The 26310-nt window shown below is 38.9% G+C and overlaps 3 protein-coding genes across 3 annotated transcripts; 1 reads left to right on the top strand and 2 right to left on the bottom strand.

Annotated features, from left to right (window-relative positions):
- Positions 1-3169: 3169 nt before the first annotated feature.
- Positions 3170-12437, bottom strand: LOC134881880 (glucosamine-6-phosphate isomerase 2). The gene is made up of 7 exons (XM_063909469.1): positions 12334-12437; positions 10567-10702; positions 10379-10480; positions 8535-8717; positions 7704-7888; positions 6482-6656; positions 3170-4072 (listed from the first exon to the last, which is right to left on the bottom strand). The coding sequence occupies exons 2-7, from the start codon at positions 10688-10690 to the stop codon at positions 4014-4016; spliced, it is 828 nt and encodes a 275-aa protein (XP_063765539.1). The 5' UTR covers positions 10691-10702; positions 12334-12437; the 3' UTR covers positions 3170-4013.
- A 922-nt stretch (positions 12438-13359) lies between these two features.
- Positions 13360-16312, bottom strand: LOC134881929 (cytochrome c oxidase subunit 8B, mitochondrial). Its single transcript, XM_063909539.1, has 2 exons — positions 16110-16312; positions 13360-13678 (listed from the first exon to the last, which is right to left on the bottom strand). Exons 1-2 carry the CDS (start codon positions 16224-16226, stop codon positions 13583-13585), a joined length of 213 nt encoding a protein of 70 aa, XP_063765609.1. The 5' UTR covers positions 16227-16312; the 3' UTR covers positions 13360-13582.
- Positions 16313-17625: 1313 nt separating this feature from the next.
- rrh (retinal pigment epithelium-derived rhodopsin homolog) lies at positions 17626-26154 on the top strand. The gene is made up of 7 exons (XM_063909538.1): positions 17626-17862; positions 19174-19364; positions 20911-21010; positions 22511-22664; positions 23309-23477; positions 24505-24683; positions 25341-26154. The coding sequence occupies exons 1-7, from the start codon at positions 17751-17753 to the stop codon at positions 25444-25446; spliced, it is 1011 nt and encodes a 336-aa protein (XP_063765608.1). The 5' UTR covers positions 17626-17750; the 3' UTR covers positions 25447-26154.
- Positions 26155-26310: the final 156 nt, after the last annotated feature.

Below are 26310 nucleotides of genomic sequence, written 5' to 3'. Positions count from 1 at the left end.
TAAAAGGATGCAGCAGTAGGTTTTACAAAAGTTTCACAGCTGTGGCTCAATAGCCCGCGACACGCGTCCACAGAGTGGAGCTCATCAGTAGTTACTGTCTGGCGGTCCGGAACAAAAGAGGGATCGATTTCACAATACAAACATGATTTATAGAACCATCCCTTTCCGGCCATACAATAAACAACTTCAAAATAAGACGTGCTCCGGTCTCGTGCTCTCATTGGTTGGTAGCGGGGGGCTGGATCCTGTTGGCCGCTTGTCACATGGGGTTCTCCAGGTTCTTCTATAAACTGACGTCGTCGGGGGCGGGTCCTCTTATGACGTCACCGTCGCCATCTTGTTAGTGATGTCCTGAAGCTCTCACCAAAGCCCGTCTACGGAAAGCCCCTTCACTCTCTATTCACCCCCATTGTACCGAATTTGGCTGCAGTTCACCTAGGGGGCGATCGCGGGCGAGTGCAGAATACATGGACCCCTATGGAGCTAGGCGGCTAGCTACATCATTCTCCTAGCATATCGTCTACAAAATCCAAAATACTACTGTGGTTTCCGAGAGGTCGACAGGGATTTTTCGTCAAAAGTGGAATAATCTGGGGGTCATAGCCTTTTGTTTTCTTACAGGTTGGGCAGTTGCGACCCAGGTTCTGCTAGCATCTGGCTAATGAAAGCCGATTGGTCAATGAAGAACTCACGACTGGTTACGACCGAAGAATACGCTTTGTGGTACCTGCCCACAGAACATCAACAACGCTCTTAAGGTGCCAACCGCCGTTAAAAGAGAAGAAGAAGAAAGCTCTTAAGGAGGACTCTGAAAGGACATTACAATCGAACTTTTTTATTTGATTATGGTCAACTTTGGATGTACTGATCCTACCACACACATACATTGTATTGTAAAAATAAATTTGAAAGTTAACTGATTACGAGCATGTGTTTGTTTTCTTACCTTGAGCGTATGTTCGATATTGCTATATTGCTACCTTAAGGATAAATCCAAATCAGCTGCGATCGTATGCAGCTGTTGCTGCGAGGGAAAGGAAAGGGAAGGAGAGACACAAGGTGCCGTAAAGCAATTTATCACGCATGACGTCATCCGATTTACAAAAACCTAATTTTAGTCAAAATCAAGCGAATATAAAATACTAGCTATGTGTCGTTTGTGAGGATTATCCATTCCATGTTTAAAAAACTATAGCAGTGATTTAAAAAAAAATTATATCCAAAGAAATGTAGGAATCTATGGGTGGGGCTCCATAGGACCACATTCATTCTGCACTGGCCCACCAGCGCCCCCCAGGTGCAGTACCATACCGGAACGGTTTTGAGAGTGAACATTCTCGTCAATATTAAAAGTTCTCTGCTCTCACCTACAATATTCTATTATGCAAACCTTCTGAGGTTTATCAGTTACTAAACACGCAATAGTATCATTGCAGCATCAATGAGTGAGAGGTAGAGGTGGTGTGTTTAGTATGTAACCCCACGCGTCCTTCTCCCTCTACTCATATATACAATACAATATTAGCTCTATGCTATCTGAAGCTTAACTCAACATCCGGTAATACTACCGGAAGTGGACAAATATGATCCGTCCAGAAACAGTGAATTATCTTTTAAAGTTCCGCTCCAATATATTGATTATTTCTAACACCATAAATTACAGCACAAAGCAAGCATGAGAAGAAAGTGAAAGTCATGAGCGGCTGTTGCCCTGCTGCATGTTTAATCAGGCCTCACTGCATCATAATAAAGTAATTACTCAGTATTTATACATGTCATATTTAATCAGCAACATGAACTTCAGAAGGGCAGAAGTGCTAACGCAGCACGATTTCCTGTGTCAGACTGAACCTGATTCAGGCAGGCAGCTCAGTGTGACGTGTTTAAAGCCGCTGCACTCAGAATACTCAGGGCACTGAAGGGAGCACTGTTGGATTTAATGAGACGACATTGTTTTGTAACTAGTGATTACAGATTTCCATTACATCTACAACTTTATAGACTCTGGTATAATTACGTGGTGTTTTATACTTTGGCACCCTCTGGTGGCTGTAACTGCCACAAGTGAAACCTCAGGGGTGAAGGTGTTCAGACCAATCAGACGGTCAGCAATTCGATTCCCAGCCCCTGCAGTCGTTATATGGAAGTGTCATTGGGCAAGATACTTAACCCTTAATTGGTCCTGTAGGGAGTTAGGGCTGTTTGAGGGATGGCAATATATAAAATATTATTGGTAATGACAGCTGTCCTTCAGGAAGGTCCCCTATTATGCAAAATGCACTTTTTGCTGTCTTTTATACATAAATATTTGTCCCCGGTGTGTACGGAGACTCAAAGTGTCAGAAAATACAAGCCTCTCTCTTTCCCTCCTTACCCACATCTCTAAAAACGGGTACAAACGAGCTGATCAAGATTTGCGTTGTTTATCACGTCATAAGCAGAATGTGGCCTGTCTGTACATTGAACTCCTGGTAACATCCTGTCCACGTGACATGTCCCAACCTATCGTACGCAATATACAGTCGCGAGTTGAATCCCCTCCGCAGCACATCTGTGTGTGTGTATGTGTGTTCAGCAGGATGTCTGCAGGAGGGACTTAGAGTTGTTGTATATATAATACATATAATGTCTCTGTTCTAGTGGTAAACACTGAGAAGTGTTTCAGAAATAATGCTGGATGTGGTTTGGAACATAATATGGGGTTTAATCACGGCAGTGTTTAGCTGAGTTTCTTCGTTAGAAAGGTCTCTCTTCAGAGATGCATGGTGCTCAAAAGGGGCATGGCCAGCTTCAGCTCAGCTCAAATTCAAAGCGACAGTCACAGAATCAGCACTTCAGGAATAATAATAGGGCTGAAATAGAGGGGGATGAGCTATGTTACAATGGGTGATCTATTTGGTATCTTGAGCAAAACACTTCAGTTTTGTATAGATATTGCCCTATAATATATTGTTCAAATATAGCATAATAGGAGACCTCTAAACAAAATATTTGTATTTTTTTTTTTATTTGTTGGTAGAATTCAAAAGTCATGCTGAAATGTTGAATGGGAATCAAACCCTCTCAAGGCCTCTCATGAGTACAGCTGCCATTGGTTTCCAATCTTAGGAGTGACTGCCCCACTGTGGAGAGAGGGCTTCACTACATGTTAGAATGACAGTGGACATCATTATCCATTTCAACTTTATTTCAGTACAAAGTACAAAGCAAAAACACTCAACAATGTATTGTCTTTACAATATAAAGTGTTCAAAACTAAATAGCTGAAACACTAACAAGGAGAAGCCTGCTGAACAGACGGAGTGAACAGGAAGTTAACACTAAAGATAGAAACTAATCCCTCCTTCACACTGGAAAGAAAGACTGCAGGATACTGACCATACAAGCAAAGTGTTACCAAAAAAATGCAATCCAGCTAGCAGATGCTTACCCTAGGTGCAAAAAAAAATTGGATCCTCATGTTTTGTGTTCTTCTGTAACATTTATCTGTGGTGGGCTCTGCAGATGGCTGAAAGGAGAGCACACTTCACATCCATACATTCAAAATCTCTGTTTGACCAGAGTCTAAGGTCACTTTTTAGGTTAGTAGGTGCCATAATGGCTATTTAGATATTAGCAATATTCAGAGTATTAGTTTCCTGTTCAATCATGAATTTGGTGTGTAACAAAGTCTATACTTAATCATAATAAAAAATAACCCTTCACCTGTAGAACAGAAGTAGTGTGGGTTCATGTCAAACACTTCACAAAACGAAGCTTATCTGTCATTATTTTAAAGTTTTCAAACAGAGCGAAGATGAAGACCACTAGAAGGGATAAGCAGGAGAAAACCGGTACTGTCCCTTTAAACGCAAAGGTCTGAACAAAGAACTTCTCCAGACATTTAGCTGTCATTAACTCTGTGACATCATCCAGGTGCAGTTCAGGTCTGAGCATGTGCAAAGAAGAGGGCTGTCCCTGCTCAACATTTCCTCAGGAACACAACAGCAGCAGAGGAACAAGCCGTCTGTTCTTCACTGGTCCTTTATGCTGAGCACTGGGTCCACCAGCCGATTATGGACATGCATCAAACCTATAATAAAAAGCAAGGGAGAATACAATCATATTACAAACACACATAAATCCATGCAGACAGTGACTGAAATCACACATCTCTGCAGTATTGAGCTACAACAAATGCTCCTATAGACAGGACAAGCGCTGTTTGGTGAGACTACTAGTTTGCCTTAGATATGCAGCATCAGTTATAATTATTATTAAATATCAATCTGTGCCTCCTGTCCATTTCTATCTTAATAACTGCACATTCTGCTGCTCTTAAAGAGTTCATATTGAAGAAAAAAATTGAAAAAATGTGCATCTAGGTCTGACTGTCCCATGATAAAGGATACGTAAAATATCACTTGAATTTGTGGTCAAATCAAAGTGAAATAGAATGTATTGATTGTATTATATCTGTGAAAACATCAGTTTTTTTTTCTAATTAGCATTCTGTAAGCTGCAACAAAGCAGCAGTGTAACATACTTCAGCATAAAACATTCTGAAGTTATGGTTGGATGGGATTTTACCGCATAGCATGTGCAAACTAACAGATAATATAATACAGTGGTAGTATATTGGTAGTGAACCAATAATGTATGCCACATGCAAAGTTAAAGGTCTCCTATTATGCTTTATTTGAACAATATATTGTAGGGCCATATCTATACAAAACATGTCTGAAGTGTTTTGCTCAAAATACCAAACAGATCCTCCATTGTAGCATGCCTCATCCCCCTCTATTTCAGCCCTGTTCCTGAAGTGCTGATTCTGTGACTGTAGCTTTAAATGAACTAGGTGCTGCTGGCCACGCCCCTCGGGAGCTGCTGCTGGCCACGCCCCTTTGGAGCTGCTGCTGGCCACGCCCCTTTGGAGCGTCATGATCTCTCCTCTGAAGAGAGTTTTCTACCAAGAGAAACTCAGCTAAACGCTGCCGTGATTAAACGCCATATTATGTTCCAAACCACATCCAGCATTATTTCAGAAACAGTCTGGAGCTCAAACGCCTCTCTCTCGGTTTACCACAAGGGCAGGACCTTTATATTACACATAGTCTCTCCAGTACAGCGTTAGCTCTGAGTGTTAGCGAAGCTTGCTAATTCAAACACAGACCATATTACTTCCCAAACGGAGGGAATTCAGCTCGCAGACCGTATCTGGGGGACAATAGGTTGGGACATGTCACGTGGGCGGGACGTTGCAAGGAGTTCAATGTAAAGTCAGCCCACATTTCGCTTATGACGTCATAAGGAAAGCAAATCTGGATCAGCTCGTTTGTACCCCGTTTTAGAGATGTGTATAAGGAGGAAAAGAGAGAGGGTTGTATTTTCTGACATTTTGTGAGTCTCTTTACACACCGGGGACACACATTTATGTATAAAAGACAACAAAAAGTGCATTTTGCAAAATAGCGGACCTTTAAAGGTAGATTTAGAGGGAGTTTGGGCAAATGGCAAGAGAACACTGCAGACATAGTTAACTATATAAATATTGCATTAAAAAAAACATCATTTAAAAGGTGCCATAGAAAGCATCTATCTGGTATTTTAAATTGTTCTCTGATGTCTCTGTCTCTGAATTGCCTTATTTGGGGCTCATTTAAATAATTATGACGAGGTCTGCTCTGATTGGCTGGTTTACATGGAGCAATCCATGGCTGCCTCAGAGCCCACAGAAGTAAGTGATGTTCGGAAACTGTGAGAGATGAACCATGGAGGCTATTGGCATCAACCTTACATGTTTGAGCCTTTATCAGAGGAGGAAACCGATGGATTGGAAGAACAGCCAGTTGGTCGGAGATTGGAGAGCAACGTTACGGAGTGGTAAGTGTTAGCGTTAGTGTTTCCAGCAGCTGGTGTATGCAGATGTTGGGGCTGGACTACAGTGTGTGACGTCACACACAGGGATTGTTGTAATTCGCCCGTTTTACCGCTGTGATATGCATATTCATGATTTGCACGTGAAGGAGGAAACAATGGTGTTTGAGGTTCACGGTAGGTCAGTTCAATGTACCGAACTGTCCTTATTCAACTCTGCAAAGGTAAATACAGTTTTCCATTCTATGGCACCTTTAAAATAACCATGTCATAAACAATATTCTTCCTCAGTGGCAAAATAAAGCTATGTGTGGGAAACGGTTCAATGCTTGGTTTGGTGGCATTAATGTGATGTTCTTGCTCAACAACTTTACATGTAGTAGCATTTTCATTTGGCTTAGAAATGTCCCGCCCCTTAGCCTGTCATGAACAACGTGTTGGAGCGCTAGCAAATAGGCACTCTATCTCACAGGGTAAACTAACAAAGTCGAATCAAACAGTCCTGAAGTAAATCCTCCCTCCATAACAGCTCTTCTATGTGATAATTTCTTAGTTTCACAGTACACTGAATAACCTCTTGTCTAAACACAGAGGCTTTGGGTTTGGGTTCACGTGTCGTCGGTACCTTTGAAGTACTTCACAGTTTTGACTCGCAGCTCCAGGGTGGCGTCCTCGTCACAGATGAAGTTGGTGCAGGGGTGCTGCTGGAACGCTGACACGGTCCACATGTGGTTTACCCCCTCCTCTATGGCTTTGTACAGAGCAAAGGCTTTGTGTGCCCCTGTGATCAGAATCATCACCTGAGCAGAGCAGGGGGGGAGACAACACGTCACACTGCCACAGTTGTTTAGGAGGAACACAGAGAGCACATGGTACACAGCAGACATTTACTCAAGTACTGTACTTACAGTAGGTACAATTCTCAGGTATGCACTACTTTCATTGTATACTGCTTTACACTTTATATACTACTATTAAACATTTACTCTACTACACTTTGAAAGCCAATATTGTACTCTTTACTTCACTGCATCTATCTGACAGCTTTAGGTACTTTATAGATCACATTATTGGCTAATACAAAATAAATCATCCAATAAAAGAATAGTGACAGAAGGGTTTTTCTAGAAAAATATAGTATGAGGGCACAGATCTTGTATTTTCTATTAGACATGATGTTATATTATATTACATCATCATATTTATTGAGCTAGGATAGTGTTTTTGACCAACTTGTTTTCTGGAATCACTTTAAAATCTGCATTTTGTATGATGGCGCAGCGCCCCTGTTCAGACGAAACCCTAGTGTCATATAATTATAAGAAAATATCCAGCAGCGATATATAAAGTAATAGAAATCAGCATCACATTTACCAGCTGTCACATATTAAAGAAACAATTATGATCATAAGGAAAACATTGTACTCTTTACTGCAGTGCATTTATTAGACATGAGGAGTTACTTTGCAGATTCACATTAATAACAAATATTAAATCCACTTAATATTTGCAAAATAAAAGTAATAACTACTAATTATGACAAAATGTAATTAATGTACACAATAATTGATCACTAATTATATTACAGTGATAAAATGGGCCATTATTTCAACAACTTATTTTACTTTTGGTATGTTAGGTATGTATGTATATATGGTGATTATATTTTCATGCTAATAATTTTGAATTAAGACTTTAAATTCAGGAACTTTACTTGTAGCAGAGTAATATTACTTAATATAAACATGGAGTACTTATTCCGTCCAGAGTAACATCTACTTTTGCTTACATGAGCTTATATTATAGCAGGACATTATAGGAACAGAAGCAGTGTGTGGGACACTGACCTCTTTGGCGTCCATGACAGTTCCCACGCCCACCGTCAGAGCCATGGTGGGGACCTTGGAGAGGTCGTTGCCAAAGAAACGGGCGTTAGCCACGATGGTGTCGTTAGCCAGCGTTTTCACTCTGGTCCTGGAGACTAGGCTGGAGCCCGGCTCGTTGAACGCTATGTGGCCATCAGGGCCGATACCTGCGGGGGGGTAAGGGGATAGAATCTGGAGATTAAGCTCAGAGATAATTCATAAAATAACACAATAGTATTATAAATTCTTCTTTTTTTTATTGAACATATCTGTAAGCGCAGGATAGATAAATATACGATTTAAGGTATTTTTTGACATTCATTTATCTACAGAAGAGGATTAACGTCATATGTGAATTCATTTTTAGATCTGACCAAAAGGGATTATTTTCTTAGTTCTGCATTTAAGTCATAATTCTGACTTTTTTCTCAAGTCAGATTTTTTTTTAAATACAGTTATAATTCTGAGATTAAAGTCTGACTTTTTCTCAAGTTTTTCCTCAAAAAAAAATAAATATCACTTATCGCTCAAAAAAGAAAATCATGTGACCCTAATCCTTTTCTGTACATAAGTCTGCCATCAATTATTTTTACCATAGTAGTAGTAGAAGCGTGTCATTCATTCTCAAGGAATTGTTTTTAATTGCTGAATTCCTGTTTGGCTTAACGATGGTTAAACAGAAGATCAGTTTAGTTTCACTTCCATTCTTAATTGCTTGTGATATGAGATATTTTCTTTTGTGAACCCCAGGACGAATACCTAATGCCCATGCTAACGGGGATCCTAATCAAGGTGCAGAAACATGACTCTGACCTCCTACGAACAGCTCGATTCCCCCCGCCTCGCTGATCTTCTGCTCATACGCCTGACACTCGGCCTCCAGGTCCTCCACGTTCCCGTCCAGGACGTGAGCGTTGGCAGGATCGATGTCGATGTGCTTGAAGAAGTTGTTCCACATGTATGAGTGATAGCTCTCTGGGTGACCACGAGGCAGACCTGGAGAACAAGAGGGTCGCCCTTATTAACCAAAGAGATGCAGTGCAATCATTCCTGCAGACCTACTGTTCCAAATAAAGGACAGAAGATGTGGATGTGAGGGGCTGTCAGGCTGGGGAAGCTCACAGGGGTGAGGCTGAAATTAAATACACTGCTTAATGCAAACTGGTCATCATGAGGCATCTAAATCATCACTACAGCATTAGTAGAATGTACTGCAAAAAGAAGACTGAAAATAATTCGATTAGATAAGATAGAACTCCATCATCCTGAAGGAAATTCTTTTTGCCAGGTTTCTCCAAAACATAGAATACAGATACGTGTAAAATATGCAGTATACAAAGTGTTATAGACAAGTATTAAAAACAGTGCCCCACATAGGCAATAAGCAGTGTTGGGCAAGTTACTTCCAAAATGTAATACAGTACATATTACTTATTACTGTCTTTTTAAAGTAATAAGTTACATTACATTATTAATGTCTCTGAACTGTAAAGAGACATTAATAATGTAATGTAACTCTACTTTGCGTTACTTTGCGTTACTTTCACCAAAATAACCTCTAAAGTATGGCTTTAAATGCTAACATGTAGTTTATTGCAGCTCATTAATTAAAGCTATCTATCTATCTGGCAGTACATGCTGAACATTAGGAAAAGAGCTAGAAATTAAAGTCATGCTCTGTTTAAGTGGGCTGGAATAATATGTGATACCGGTAACATGACGTCTCTGTGTGTCATTAATAACATGTTAGTGGAGCCTCTGCACGGCCCTGTAACCTGCTGTATATGAACGAGTCTCTATTCAACGTTAGCTCATCTTATCATTGGTGTGTTAACGGGGATTTGGCTGACAAGCTTTCTAAAAGCCGGCGACTCCACAGAGGACAGAGGTTGCAGATCTTCAACACTCTGCCACGAGTGTCTCGAACTTCTCGGGGTTCAAGCTGCAGACCAGAGAAAGTTACCCTCTGTTGCTTCGGCCTGCGCGCACTACTGTCTTTCTCTTCTCTTTTGTGAATCTGTTTCTGCAGCTCTCTAAATCAATAGTAAACAGGCTTACTGAGTTACTATTCTACCTGCACAATTATTTCTCTGGTGTCAAAAAGTCTCGCGATGTTTGTGAATTATAGAAACAAAACACCACATCATTTCGGGTTAAAATGTGTTGTAACTGCGTTCCTGAGAGTTGTAACGGGTATTATATTACTCACATTTCAGAAGTAATGCGTTATATTACTGCGTTACAGCAAAAAGTAATACATTACTGTAACTCTGTTACTTTTGTAACACGTTACACCCAACTCTGAGAATAAGTAGTAGCCTGTGATGGTGACAAGTCATATTGCACATTCAGTAAAAATACTAAATACTAATACTATTCGCACATCATACTGGATTAAATGATATTAAAAACTGTACATGGTATGAAATGATGACATTAACCTAATATTGCACACGGTGTTATTGTTTGAATTATCCTCCCTGCATAAGGGGGAGGGGTTATAAATGGTCACAAGAAGAAAAGACCTCCTGTGGCGTAATACGTGTATATTACGGTGGAAATCAAATTTAAAGCGTTAAAACATTTCAAAACAAACACATTTTACTTGTTTCAGTCTGAAATTGAAATAATATTGTATAAATCAGCCTTTTACTCACCTACATATTCATCCATGTTGAAGGTCTTCACATATTTGAAAGAAATATCTCCACTCCTGTAGTATTCTATTAGCTTCTGGTAGCAGCCGTAGGGCGTGCTCCCTGGAAGAAATTAGGAAACTAGTTCCAGGTTCTGCTTAGCGCTGACATAAATACAGAAATACTTTACCATCAGAAGCTGTGTTCACCTGTGGGTAAGCCCATGGTGAAGTACCTCTCGGCGGAGGGTTTGAACTGGATGATTCTGTTGCGGATGTATTTGGCCGCCCACTCACTAGCCAGGTCATAGTCCTCCAGAATCACCAGCCTCATCGTAGTGGCTTACTTAAGGAACACACAAAGCTTGCGTAAAGACGCCCTGTTCCTCTCCTGTAGAGTGTTATACAGGTGTGTGTGTGTGTGTGTGTGTGTGTGTGTGTGTGTGTGTGTGTGTGTGTGTGTGTGTGTGTGTGTGTGTGTGTGTGTGTGTGTGTGTGTGTGTGTGTGTGTGTGTGTAAATGGTCTGCAAAGGCTGAAATCCAAATTTTGTGCTTTTTGAACATTAAAGCATGGAGGCATTTCACTGAAACAAAAATATCAACCTGAACATGAGCAGACTAGAGCCCCCTTAAACATAGTATCTGATGAAGATGTTTTTTAACTGTATTGTTCAAGATTAAATGCAAACTTTAAGGGTCAATTCAGCAATACTTGCATATTTGTGGATAAAGTTTTACAAAATGTAATTATTTCCTCTCCTTATGAGTACTTCAGCATTGATTGAGATCACATTTAGAGACTGTAGCAATTATGTTTACATGAACGCAAGCTCTGAAACACAAGACAACAATCCTGAACCTGTTCAGACTGGGAGAAAATATGCTCCAGTCTCTCTCCACTATCTACCAGTAGAATTTGAGGATCATTTTTTGCTACTTCTACTCCACTACAGTTCAGAGGTAAATGGTGTACTTTTACTCCACTACATGTATTTAATCCCTTTAGTTACTTTACAGATCTGGATGAATGATGGTAAATATAATCACCCTTAAATCAGACTTTAGTTCACCTGCAGTAAATCCAGCAGCTACCCTGCAGTATACAAAGCCATTCAAACTAGCTGCGCCTTTACCAGCTCTGAGAACACTTTAATGATCAATCATTATAAAACATATCAGAGATATTATTCTGAAATGGACCAATCAAACAATGACTACTTTTACTGTCGCTACTTTAAGTACATTTAGATGAGAGTACTTTCTACTTTCACTGGAGGAACATTTTGAATACTTTTACTGTGACAGAGTATTCCTACACTCTGGTACTTCTACTTTACTCAAGAACAAGATCTGAGTACTTCTACTTTTACTCAAGAACAAGATCTGAGTACTTCTCCTTTTACTCAAGAACAAGATCTGAGTACTTCTACTTTTACTCAAGTACAAGATCTGAGTACTTCTACTTTTACTCAAGAACAAGATCTGAGTACTTCTACTTTTACTCAAGTACAAGATCTGAGTACTTCTACTTTACTCAAGTACAAGATCTGAGTACTTCTACTTTTACTCAAGTACAAGATCTGAGTACTTCTACTTTACTCAAGTACAAGATCTGAGTACTTCTACTTTTACTCAAGTACAGATTTGAGTACTTCTAATTTTACTCAAGTACAAGATCTGAGTACTTTTTCCTCCTCTGGTATCTACACCACAGAATACACATGACATTCCCAATGGAATATTTTAGGTTGCAGCAGAAATTTGCAAAAACTCCTGACCAAAACAGGTTTGTCTTTATCCGAGTGGCTTTATCCGAGTAACCCTGCTGAAAACTGTCTCCCACTTGAGGCTAAGGGCTAGTGATAGCAAGCAAAGCAACAACAGGAGCATATTCTTCACAGTGAAATGCACATATGAAACTGCTCGTTAAAAAGATATTACTACAGACTACAGAATTCAACATGAAAGCCTTTTTACCTGTTAAACCCGCTGTTTGTCAGGCGAGAATTCAGCTTTTGGAAGGCGCTTGTTATGTCACGTGAAAAACTCCCGGTCAGGTGACTTCAGTGTGGAATGTATGGATGTCCGGGAGGGACATAAAAGGCTAAAACGCATTATATTTTGTAACTCCATGTATTTTATTAAAATAAGACTATGTATCTATTAAAAACAGTCAACACCAAATGTTTATTGATAAATATATTACTCGAAATATGACCTTTGGCTTTAATCACTACTTTCCTTAAACAGTATTATTTATGTACCCACAGTGTGAATATTTGGTGGGTGTATGTTTGAAGTAGAAATATATTCTCTTGAATAAAATAAATAAAATACTATTTTAAAAACATGTGCACAAATAATAAAAAAGTGAGATTAATATAAAGCAGTGTTCTTTAAAAGCGATTGATCATAATAGAGGAACAAAACCAACCAGAAAACTGTAGTTTTTTCAAATACCATGAAGTTGAACAACGCACAAGCATTTTATAAATTCTGTTTAAAATAATATTAAAATTTTAAAATTTAAAATGTCTATATATTGAAATGAATGGTTGAAAAAACAATTTGACTGAAAAAAAAGCATTTTTGTGTGCGTTTCCTTCTTACAAAAATAGTGGACATTTTTGACATGTATATCTGGAAGTAATGCATTTTATATTGCATGACATCTAAAACATCCAGTAATATACTATACTTTTAAAGAGGATATTCTGCTCGGATATTACTTTAACAGACGACATTTGGCAGTTCTGCACAGTGGATTTTGAATTTATAGTAATTTCTACTTTACCAAAGTAAAGGATCTTCTTTCAGTGTCTTCATTTCATCTAGTGTGGTTACCCTGCAGCAGTATCATACGGTGTGTGCCCATAACTCCTTTTTTCATTCCTTTCTATCAGAGGAAATTATATTCAATTCTCCTGTTAAACAGTTCTCTAAAAATAATGCTTAAATGTATCCAAAGGAAGTACACACATGAAATATAAACAAGCATCATAGTGTTGTTTAACATTTATTCTTGTAACAGTACTGTTTAAGAGGAAAGAACTACAATACAATGTTTCATGTATCAGTCAATTTAGTAAACAGTTGCTTTCTTTAGGGTATGTGGAGTGGAATTGTGAGAGAGGTAGAGTCTAAATGTAAAACGTGTTCCATGTTCTGGTGATGGTCCCAGGTTGTCTCCGGAGACACAAGGTAAGATACTGTTAAAATGTCCATTCTACTGTTTCTTTTTGTAGTCCTCGAGGTGGGCCAGGATCCAGCCAGATGGTCCCAGAATGGCCAGGGAGAACATAGCGAGAGCAATACCAGTTTCCTGGAACACAGACAGAGATGAGACTATCAGCATCTTTACGGACACATTCAACAAAATCCAATACATTAAGTGTACGGGCTGAGTTGGACATGGGTCCCATCAGTCTGTCCTCACATAGCAGAGGAAAGACTGGAAAGACGGGAACCGTCCAATGTACCTAATATTGAGCTTTTCTTTAAAAGAAAAAAGGATTTAAAAATCAGTTTGTTGTTATGTTTAGTATTAGGTGTGTAAATTGACTGAATCTCTTCTAGTCTTGGTAAACTTTAATGACCAGGTCTAAGTCTTGAGTAATGCATTTTATGGTGGCCGACAGGTGCAAACATACTAAAACGACCCATAACATTTTCATTGGAGAAAATATTTTCATTCAGTATCAAAAACGCTCCAAATAAAAAAAAACAACATGACAAAACATGCGCAGCATTTACTAAAGTCACAGCATAAAAAAATGCTACAAATACAAAGCACTGCAAACGAAAAACTCTGCCAGAAGCTCAACAGAACCCAGGGGACGCACACAACTGGGACCGGAGCGCTTGTTGATGTTCAGGATTATAAAGTTTTCCAACTGTCAGTAAGAATGTATCTAAAATGTTTCATTGGCTTATTTTAACGATGTGATTGCATGATTCCTTCTGATAATATTGCAGATAAGTTGTTAACTAGCTACCTAACGTCCAACCTAGTCATTTAAATGATTTGGAGTTAAACTTTTTCAAAATCTGCAACAGTCGTTGGGCTCCATTACCATAACATTTGGCTTACAGGAATCTCTCCATCAAACATCAAAAACGTCGCTCTGACTACGTCACCTTCTTCATTGCTCTGATTGGTTGTAGCGCTATCCTATTGCGTGCAGAGGGAATTTGAAAGACAACCATTTATCCCGCCCCTCGGATTGAGCCCTGCCAATTGTGTGTGCCCAGACCAAACATCTTGACGTAGGGCTGGTTTGCCAGGCTAGCTAACTTTAATAAAACAATCAAAACTTTTGGTACGAAGCCGTGGGAAGAACAGAGCCATCACAACTGGAGTAGCAGGCAAAACCTTTTTCTTATAGTTTTGGATTTCATATGAATAGATTGGTAACGTCCTTACGTTACCAATCCTTAAACTCCAGAAATATGTAAGCATTTCAACACTTCCAGTTTGCTAGAATTTCTGATTAGATGCCTGAAAAAGGTATGTAAGATATATTCAAGTTTTGTTCCACAACATAAAATATGTCAGTAAAAGGACCTACTGGTGAAAAATCTGAAGCTTTTAAGCGTCTGAAAAGTGGAATGTTGCTAACAAAATAGACTTGGGACACAGGCGACATATGGGACAGACAAAAATAGCTTTGCATTTATTTTGTTTCATGGGAACATAAAAGGTTTTTCCAGGGGTTTATTGCATGTGTCCTCCTCAAATTTCCCTGAAAACTTCAGACGCATTGGCTAATAGTTTTCTGAACCGATTTAGGCACTGCTGTCCTTCAGTATGGAGTCCCAATTTCCCAACTGAGGGAGGGAAAATAAGGATCCTGTAGGTCATTTTAAAGAAACTATCATTAAGAGAAACTATCTCAAAATAATGATCTAGTCACAGGAGTGTTATTATTAAGTGATGGTGACTGAGTATCTCAAAAAATAAGAATCCTCCATCTTTGCACTGACTTCACATGTCAATTTAAGCACCAACATTTTCACATGTATTTCATTGGAAAGATTAGTATGTCATTATGTTTTACTTGGCAGTTAGTTGTTATTTTGACTTAGAATCTCAGTAAATGACCTTGAATCTCAAAGTAACGACCGAAAAATCTCATTATTTTTACTGACTTAAGTCTCATTATTATGTTTCAATATCTAATTGTTGTCTGACTTTGTATCTAATTATTATGGCTTAATTTCTCACAATAGTGACCTAATATCTCGCCATTATGACTCAGTACTTCTTCATTATGAATTAGAATCTCATTAATATGACTATTGACTTAACATCTACTTATTTTTAACCTAGTATCTTATATTATGACTTAGTGTCTCATTATTGGTCCATGACTTAGTATCTCAATATTACGAGTTAGTATCTAAAAATAACGACTCAGCATCTCATCAAATAGACACAATGTTCAAAGATGTTGACAACATTTGGTTTCCAGAATTACAGGACAGTTACCTAACTGTATTAGCTCGGGCCTGACGGTAACTGAGTGGATGAATTCCGCAAATACAAGTAGTATTTATTTTCAAATGTTAACGGACATGTAGCGATGTTATTCCACCTACTTGTGTTAATAATAAACGCTGTATTTCATAAAGAAATATCCCCGTTTAGCTCTGCCCGCTGTTATAACACACATTCTTTTGACCTCGGCATCCAAGGACGGCTAACAGCCAAGCTAATGAATGCTAGCTAGTCATGTACCTTACGAAATACTTACTACTGGGCCGATATTCTCCTTGGCCGGGGCACCGAAGACATTGGCCTTCTGAGTGATGGTGTGTCCCCTCAGTACAGGAGCAGCGCGCCTGGTGACGATCCTTAGGAGCCCTGACATGTTTTTTGCTGCGGTGAAGCGTTGCTGTGTTCTCGGTTGTGAAGAAACGGATTATGTAAGGAGGAAGTGGATCAACGCAGAGGTCGTTTCGTCATCTTGTCCCCTAGGACGTTAACCGTGAGCCACATAGCGCTCCCTACTGACCCGGATGTTAGTGTACATACTGTAGTATGATCACGGTTTAGTCTGCAGTGGTGTAAACTTACTGAGGTGGGAGAATTACTCAGATCTTGTACTTCATTAAAAGTAGAAGTACCATAGTGTAGGAATACTCTGCTACAAGTAAAAGTTATGTATTCCGAATGTAACTCAAGCAAAAGTACAACATTATTAGAATCTAAATATACTTAAAGTACCAACAATTATGTATTGATTATGCAGATTGGCCCATCTAAGAATAATATCAATTATATGTTTTGATAATAGTATTAAAGTGTTTATCAAAGCTGGTAGAGATGGAAATATTTCATTTACTGCTGGGTAGCATGTGAATTTAATCCACGTCTAACTAAAGTCTCTAACGCCCTGTAACATTGTGTAATATTAAAGCTAGAAAGATCCACTCTCCTGCTCATATTCTGCAATGTGTAAGATTTAAAAAGGCAAGCAGATCACCAACACTATTTATTGGCCACTTCTTTATCAAATGTATACTTTGACACTGAATATATCACTATTTTAAATCACGTTTTATACGGAACCTCTACTTTTTATCTGTGTTCAAAGGACATTGTGTTTTTAGGCTGTGATAAACATTTATTCCATAATGCATATGCTATAAATCTGTTGAAGAATCAGACATTTTTACTCATGGAATGATGGCCCATATGGCATCGCTACAGAAGAAAAACCAACATTGTTGTTGTGATGGATATTCACACCGGCTTTGCAGCGACGCAAACGGTGACGTCACGACTCAGCTCCTGCAGGGCTCTGGTTGGTGGCAAAGCAAACTGTTACCAACCAAACTAGCAGCATCACGGAACTACAACAGGACTCATTTCAGAGGAAAAAGGGATATCAGTGCCTCAAAGTGAACGTGGGGCCTTTAGGGACCCTGATGATTAAGGCTCTGAGCAGGTGCCTCTTTACCATTTGCTAACCCAGCCTTGGTTGTACCTACAGTATGTAACCTTTGAAGTAAAAGTCTCAGTGTGAGGCTCTGGCATTCACTTCACTTTTCTAATAACAAAGCTTACTGAACTCCACGTGAGAGCTAATCCTCTGCTGCAGCTCGCGCTCAGATTGCCTCCTGCTAACTGGGGACAAGGGGGCAGTGGTATGTAATAATCCCCCCCCCCCCCCCCCCCCCCCCCCCCCCCCAACATTCACCCCACCTCTCCACAACAATACCCTACAGACTTTAGTTGGAAGAAGCATTTTGCAACACTGACTCCCTACAACTCATTGCCCGGATTGTGGATTTTTTTCCCGTGCCTTTGTGTCATTTTCATTCCACTACTGTTTGTGTACTTCAGTTCATTTCAATTTAGGATCATTTTTCTTTTTCAAACAGCTTAAAAAATGGGAATAGAAATTGCTGTCAATATGTCAGATGAAGTTGCACTTTATGGGGGAAAAAGTGCCTTTACCCAAACGGAGCACAACATAGTGGCTGGATATCTAATAACGGCAGGTAACAAATACAATGGCTTTATGAATAGATGAATGGATAATGAGTAATGTGAATATTGTGGTGTATGCGATGTGATTTCCCTGCTTGGTGTTCTTCTCTATAACCTTGTAGTCCTTTTGTGTAACTCTGCATTCAGACCTTGTTTGAACATACTCTCAATCTCATCCTTCAAAACCATTTTCCTGTCGTGCCAACTCCTACTATTTCCTAAAGATGTTACACACACACACACACACACACACGGACAAGTCTAGGCACTCTATAGAGTCGTGCAGTGATGTTATCTAAGCAAGCCAACCCTAAAGATAGCATCGCAACTTTACCGCTCCCTTGACAAAAGTTCCATTGGAATTCTTCAATTGGATTTTGGAATATTACAGGAAACAGGATAACCTCTACATGAACACTAATTCATGATTTTTGAGGCGTAAACTGACTACATCCCTTGATATCGCATCAACACCACTAAGCTAAAGGCGGCTAATGTTTGGCGTGATGAAGTTAAGTAGTCTCATTTATTCACTTGTTAGCAGCCACTGGTTGTATAAAATATAGACGCCTCAGACATTCACCAGTGGGGTATTTAATTACGTATTTAATATCGTAAAACAAGATGTTAAAATCTCTTCAGCAAGTGTTAAGGCAATATCTTATTTAAAGCATCTAACCAAAAACATATTCAACAAATTGTTGACTTCAAGATGAGGGAATCAAAATTGCTAACTCATTTCAAGGTTTTAGGACTCATTCTTGCTCTAATTTATTCCAAATCACCTTTATTTGTTTCTAAATAACTATAAATCAACAGTAGAAATAAAGTTAAACCATTTCTATTATAACCGCCTTTTCAAGCACGAACCATTGAATTTAAAATGAGATAGGCTTCTTTATATGATTACAGTTTTTTCTGTCTTTTCTGTCAAAATCCCCTACATCAATGTACAGCCTCACTTGCATCAGATCCAAAGAAGTCTTTCAAAGCAGTGACTCTGATGAAACCCTATGTCTTTTTTTGTGTGTTAAGCATGTTGTCTGTGGTTCTGTTGGAATAACGTAGGAATTAAGATTGTCATTGCCAACAACTACACTATAGCGATTGTGCATATGACAATAACACCTTTGAATCTTTAAGCTTGAAAAGTTGATTCTCTTTTTGAAAATCACTCCTTGTGGATGACTTAGTGACTTTGAGGAAATGCTTTTGTGTCTCCTTTCTTCTCAGTCACTGTGAGTGAACAGGATTAGATTAAGCGTTTGACTGTTGCCTCCACGATGTGACACTTTACTCCAAGTCTTCTTTCCTCCTCTTAGGCGTCGTAAGTTTAGCCAGCAACATTGTGGTTCTGCTGATGTTTGTGAAGTTTAAGGAGCTGCGCACTGCCACCAACATTATCATCATTAACCTGGCTCTTACTGACATCGGAGTGGCTGGTATCGGATATCCCATGTCAGCAGCCTCTGATATTCATGGCAGCTGGAAGTTTGGCTACACTGGTTGTCAGGTAAGTGCCCTCATATGGACATCATTTAACTATGAACCAGTCTTTAAACACTGCAGAGCCCATACTGTGTTCCTGTAGTATATTCATTTTCTTCCTGTTGTTATTTTCTGCTGTTTGCTTTAGTGTTTACTCCCTGTCTGTCTTTATCTGCCTTCCCTTTAGAGTATACTTCCTGTCCCTTTTTGCTGTTCCCTTTAGTGTTTACTTCCTGTGTGTTTCCTTTTGCTGTTCCCTTATTCCCATATACAGTAAGTAAATGTTTTCTGGGCAGTATTAAGCAGAACAGTGCATTTGAACATTCTATATATTTCTCCAATATATAGAATGTAAATATGGAGGAATTATCCCTAAGACCTTGTCAGAAGTTTTACACTAAGAAGCTGGCCATGAGAATCAGCTGTAAAGCTAAAGCAGATTATGTTTTTTTCTTCTCATTTTCCACTGATTTAGTAATGCTTGTACATAAAAAATAACTAATTGCGATTATTTTGACTGATATTGCAATTGTTATATATTTTTTTTAGATATTGATCATTTAACAGTCTTATTCTCATTATCGTTGAAAGATATGTGTAAAATGGATCCTTACAAAACATTTACAATTAGTTTTGACATTTTTGCAGCCTATTTTATTTTAAGGTCAGAAACCTAAGTGTTCAAGTGAGATTTTCCATCACATTGAACACACTTTTCTGCATTTAGTTGCCAATGTTATGTATTTATGTGTTTAATTTTTGCACTTTTTGTTGGTCATTTACATGCAGTAATACCGTAACTTAACAAAATACCATAGTTAAAATAAAAGCTGAAACAATTACAAACGATTAGTCCACATAGGCTAACAAAAAATACTAAAGTCATGAATTAATGGTATGAATTTCTGTATTTGTTCAGCTGATTCTGGCTTCTCAGATGTGAGAACTTGCTATTGAAACCTTGAATTAACCTTTGTGGATTAATACAAATGTGTCTTTCTTTTGTTTGTCTCTTTCTTTTTTGGGATAAATTACTATAAATGTAATATCTCTGTGTTTGACTTTTGACTGGAGAAAACAACCCATTTCAAAATGTCACCTTTACCTTTGGAAAATTGTGATGGACATTTGAGATTTCAAACACTTTTTTACCAAGTGTGTACACGATTAATGCAAAAACAATCTGCAGATTTATCAACCACGAAAATAATTGTTCTTCATTAAAATAGTTGAAAACCAAAGGCTTTGTTTTATGGAGATAGTACACATCAGATCAAAGTCCTAGCATTTCCTTTAAATACACATCAGTTAGTTACCTGGTGTACCTCCTTACATAGACAATACCTTTAACTGGGTTTAACACATCGAAACATAACCATTAAAGTGTAATTAAAGCGTTTACATTTCAACACAATACCAGACATGATGTGTTTCTTAACAAACTTTACCACAAAGTTGCAACTATGTTTAACCAATAAAGCTTAACAAGTTAATAGTTAATTATATTTACAAGATAGGCCCAATATCATAACTGCCTGTTAAAGAACTTTTTCTGTGTTTTTTTTCCCTAGATCTATGCAGCTCTCAACATCTTCTTTGGCATGGCCAGTATCGGCCTCCTGACTGTGGTGGCCATCGACCGATACCTCACCATCTGCAGACCAGATATAGGTATTCAATCACTGCAATGGGGGGGATTTCCATATTTATGTTCCTATTGATATGCTTGTTTGGGCAGCAGTGGCACAGCATTTCGAAATGTTTTGGGCAAGATACTGATCCACACAATCCACCTGAATGAATGTGTGTCAACGAGAATCAGTTTGGCACATTGTATGGGATCACTATAAATGTGTGTGTGTGTGTGTGTGTGTGTGTGTGTGTGTGTGTGTGTGTGTGTGTGTGTGTGTGTGTGTGTGTGTGTGTGTGTGTGTGTGTGTGTGTGTGTGTGTGTGTGTGTGTGTGTGTGAATTTTGATATGCAGTGTAAGTGGTGGACAGACTAAAAGGTGCTTTAGTTAACCAGCTCTTGTCTCCATGCACGTGTTTAGAACTAGAATGACTACAGTATACATTCGGCACCGTTAAGCCAAGCCCAGGAAGTGCGGCAGGCGTTCAAGCTAATTTTTTAATCATGTGATGCCATTGAGTCCCAAAAGTTGTTTTTTTTCTTACATTGGGAAAGACATCTGTGAAACAGCATACTTAAAAGATTTTTTAAAATAAAGTTCACTGTCTGAACATTTGAAAAACCCTATTTTAAATGATAAGTTATAATAAATGAGTTATAAAAGAGGTTTTCTGGAAAATCTTGGGAAGATTCGGTACTTTTGCTCTTGAGGCCATTTTGGCTTCATGTACCGCTGAGCTGCGAATTAACTGTCCCTGCTTCCAACACTCTGTCCAGTTCTCTTTATACACCCATGGGTTTATCAGGCTATCTATCATGGGTTTAAAATAATCCAATAGTTTTTGCAGTAATGTCAAATTGGAATTTATGACTGTCTGTCATTCTGTCCTTAGATTTTCTGGACAACTGTTACTTTGCAAAACTTCAAACTCAGCAGTGTATTGCGGAGGATATTTTTCATTAGTAGCGTGTTAGAGTCACACTATTTAGTGTTATGAGGCGAGATCATTATTCACTGTTAGACTGGTACAGCTTTCTCTTCCTCGATATGTGTGTGGGCTTTTGAATCAAAATTATGTTATTACATTACATTTAGCACATACTTTTATCCAAAGCGACTTTCAACAATTTCAATCAACCATGATGATACAAACTTGAAGAATCATGCGAGAACATTAGCTTTCAATAAGTCAAATCTTATGTATGATTCAACCATATCCTGAATGTGGGAATGACCTGTTCCATTCACAGCGCAATGGCTCAGTACCTTGAAGTGTCTTGAAGCGGATTAAGGCAGCTACTGGTATCCAGTGAAGGGAGCAAAGAAGCTGTGTAGTGTGCGAGAACTTAGACTTAGACTAATTGGGCCACTGGGTTCTGTATGACCATGGCTAAGGGAAGCAACTCTGTCATGGTTGGACTGATACTCAAGACCAGAAGGAGCGCAACGTTGAATGTGAAGTTTTTTGGATCCGCTGTTACTCAGTTGGCAGTATCTTAGATCTATTCAACAGTCCTTGAATAAATCCTTTCTCTCTCCAGGACAGAAAATGACGATGCGATCATACAACCTTATTATTCTGGCAGCGTGGCTCAATGCTGTGTTCTGGTCCTCCATGCCGGTGGTGGGGTGGGCTTCTTATGCTCCTGACCCTACCGGAGCCACATGCACCATCAACTGGAGGAACAATGATGCGTGAGTTTCACTACACTGCACATGGTATTGAGTACTTTACACTTGACATTCTTCTTTTAAAACTACCAGGAGACTTACTCATTGACAATGAAAGCAAATCCTACTGCTGCTACTGTGGGCTAGTGTTGGGGTTAGGGTTTAACCTGTTGTAAATGTATTGTATCTCACCCATAACATGAGTGGATCCTTAGCAAATCTGATGGCCAAAAGACAGTTTATAAATATACACAAAATAAAGCTATAACTTAGAAAAGAGAACTATTATTATTACCGTACTGTTTCATAATAAATCGGTTAAACTGTTCCATCCAGACAAGGTTTACTTCTAAATATACATTACAGGTTACGTGGCTGAAATGTAAAGAATGTCTTAGCTTAAGCCCTCTGAATGTTCATCTGATTACAGCGGCCTTCATCCAAACAACACCATGAGCAAGAATAAACTCTTCTGTTATAACAGGCACATACCTATCACGCACAATTGTATATTACTTCTGTATTCAACAGTGTGGTGCCGTATACTGCAGTAAAGTGTTTTTTTTTTTGTTGCATTTGTATATTAATATATAAAAATGATTTAATATATTGTCGTTTTATATTGTTTTTCTTACATTCTGATGATACAACTAACTTTCCCTCCACAGCTCTTTCATCTCTTACACGATGGCTGTGATTGCTGTGAACTTCATATTGCCTCTGTCCATCATGTTTTACTGCTACTACAACGTGTCAGTCACTATGAAGAGATACAAAGCCAGCAACTGCCTGGACAGCGTCAACATGGACTGGGCCGATCAGATGGACGTCACCAAGGTAAGTATTGAGCCTCAGCTATCTCTTTTTTCTGCTACTCTGCTAGGTTAGCGTAAGCCTTCAGTGTTATGGTTTAAAAAGTGGTTAAAAATCAGCCAATACATTTTTTCCCTGCATATACTACTTGTAAAAGCTTCCTATACAATTTTGCAACAGCATGATGTGCTGTGACAAATTCTTATTGCATTGGGAATGTGTCCCTTGGTTTCAGGCTAATTTCACCCTTGCATCTGTGTAACTTTGTCCAAAAATCTATTCTTAGAAAGTTGATTTTATATAGATCCATCCTATACATGTTATTACATTCATTAAACATGGAGTGATGCAAGAAAGAGTCATAAAACCCAGAAATTAGTTAGCCTTTTAGCACTTCCTGTTCCCTTGTTTCAAAGTCAACGTGTTGATCGTTGGATGCGTGATTAAGGTCTGTGGTTCCCACAAGCATAAAAGAGTATTATGTTTTGTCCCACAACCTGAAATCTTTCAGTAATTACCCCACTGGTGAATATTTAACAACAATGGTGGTTCACAAGTGACTATATAAGAGTACTGATAGTCCACCAAACACTAGCCACCTTTAGCTTAGCCCTGGCAACGTGAAGTCATAACTGTGATGCAGTTGTCAGTTGCTAACAAGCGACTAAAGGACACTAATAAACTTCATCATGACAAACATTAGCCGACTTTAGCTTAGCGGTGGTGATGTGACCATGATGTAGTTTGTTTTAACCCTAGCTTTTTACTTCAGGCATTTGCATTCACGTTTCAAATATAATAAAAGCGGTGTTAATGTGTAGACTTTATCCTGCTGAACAAAATGTGTAATTAACATAAACATGTCTTGGCCACAGAGCTTTTCTGCAATATACGTTTTATCATGGGAGCGATTGCAATGCTAACCAGGGGGTCAACCTATGTGTCATCACTGCTGGCACTCTTGGACTCTCAGCATCAGATTAAATAATGTATTATATAAACTGTTCTGACTATGATATTAAGACTATGTTGGTGTGTTTTTGGTTGACAGATGTCCATAGTAATGATCATCATGTTCCTGGTGGCCTGGTCTCCGTACTCCATAGTGTGTCTATGGGCTTCATTCGGTGACCCAAAGAAAATCCCTGCCGCCATGGCTATCATCGCTCCACTCTTCGCCAAGTCCTCCACCTTTTACAACCCCTGCATTTATGTGATCGCCAACAAAAAGTAAGTTTGTGTCCTCATCATTAAACTTTGATAATGATTACATTACATTGAATTTAACTGACACTTTTATCCAAGATGAGATGGTTGATTACAATATCAACCATGAAGATACAAGCTATAAGCAGCAAGGTCTTGCAAGTGCATTTGCTTCCATGAGCCAGACTAGGTTTGTAAGTGTTTCTGCATTGACTAAGAATAAGCACAACTTTTCAGTGCTATGTTGAGTTTTTTTTTTTTAAGATGCATTGGAAACAGGTGGGGTTTTTTTAAACTTTCTTCTGGCCTGATATTGATGGGGAGCTTGTTCTACCATTTTGGAGCCAGGATAGCAAACTGTCTATTCTTGCTCCCAAAATTCAACAAAAAATGATCAGAAACTGTTGTTGATGGGGAGCAATAAAAACGGCTGCAATCTAAACTGTAATCAAGGTAACTGTGCCCTCAAAAATGAACCCTAACAGAAATAAAACATCAAGTTTTAAACACCATTATAAACAAATGTAACAACAACAACAAAACTGACGGAGCACACTCAAACTACAAAGCCTACGAAGTCAAAATTAAAATTATACTTGTGTATATGTACTTGTGAGGGGCGGTTGAGGGGGTTACTTTAATGTCTTACTGTATTGTAATAGTGCATGGATGATCTTGCAGGTTCAGGAGAGCCATCATAGGAATGGTCCGATGTCAAACCAGGCAGCGAATCACCATCAATACTCAGGTTCCCATGACAATCTCCCAACAACCTCTGACCCAGTGAGGTGAAACTCCATCAGCACCTTGTTGTATTCTTAAAAACATGTTAAGAAAACTGCTATGAATGTCAGTTTTTGTCTTTAACTAATCTGCTCTGTGTTTACTGTGTACATTTCGGTTGTGGAGACCTTGTTGTCCTTCTTGGTACTTAAATAACTGACAATAAAATGCTTTCTGTGTATGGATTGTATTCTTAAATTGCTTGACATTATCTCATTATGTGCTTGGGAAAGGTCCGAGCAAGAATAGAGAAATTTGTCTGTATTTGTCTCCCACATCTTACCTGCTGAAGATGTGGCTAATGCTAAGGCTAAGACCACCGAACTTACAACGAGTGCTAAACTGCCTTGTTTCAAGTCTGTTTTTTGTTAAAGAGGCCCTATTGTGCCTTGGGGGGGTTTTCTTTTTCCTTTAGTGTGTTCTATAGGTTTTTGTGCATGTGTTCCCTTCAGAGGAAGTTTCTTTCCCACACACCCCCCGGCCAGAAACGCCTCCATTAGACTTCTGTTTTTACTCCCATAACATAGTGTAATCACTACCTTACACTCACACTCTTATTGGCTAGCGCGCCAACCCATTGTACGTGATAGGCTTAGTGGAAGGGACATCTTTAAGTAGTTGTCCAGTCACAACAGAGCCGGCCAGCTAACCAATCAGAGCAGACTGGGCTCTGGTTTCAGACAGAGGGTGAAAAGAGGTGCTGCAGCACAGGCAGTATGAGAAAAAATAAAGAGCTTTCTGACATTAAAGCATGGAGACATGTCCCAGGAGAGACACTAAATTAAAATATGAACCTGAAAATGAGCATGATAGGGCCCCTTCAAAGACCTGCTGTCATCATACAGCAGCACGTACATGTACAGTATTG

This window comes from Eleginops maclovinus, chromosome 19, assembly GCF_036324505.1.
Source record: "Eleginops maclovinus isolate JMC-PN-2008 ecotype Puerto Natales chromosome 19, JC_Emac_rtc_rv5, whole genome shotgun sequence".
Taxonomy (NCBI): domain Eukaryota; kingdom Metazoa; phylum Chordata; class Actinopteri; order Perciformes; family Eleginopidae; genus Eleginops; species Eleginops maclovinus.
This window is presented reverse-complemented; position numbering and strand designations above follow the sequence as displayed.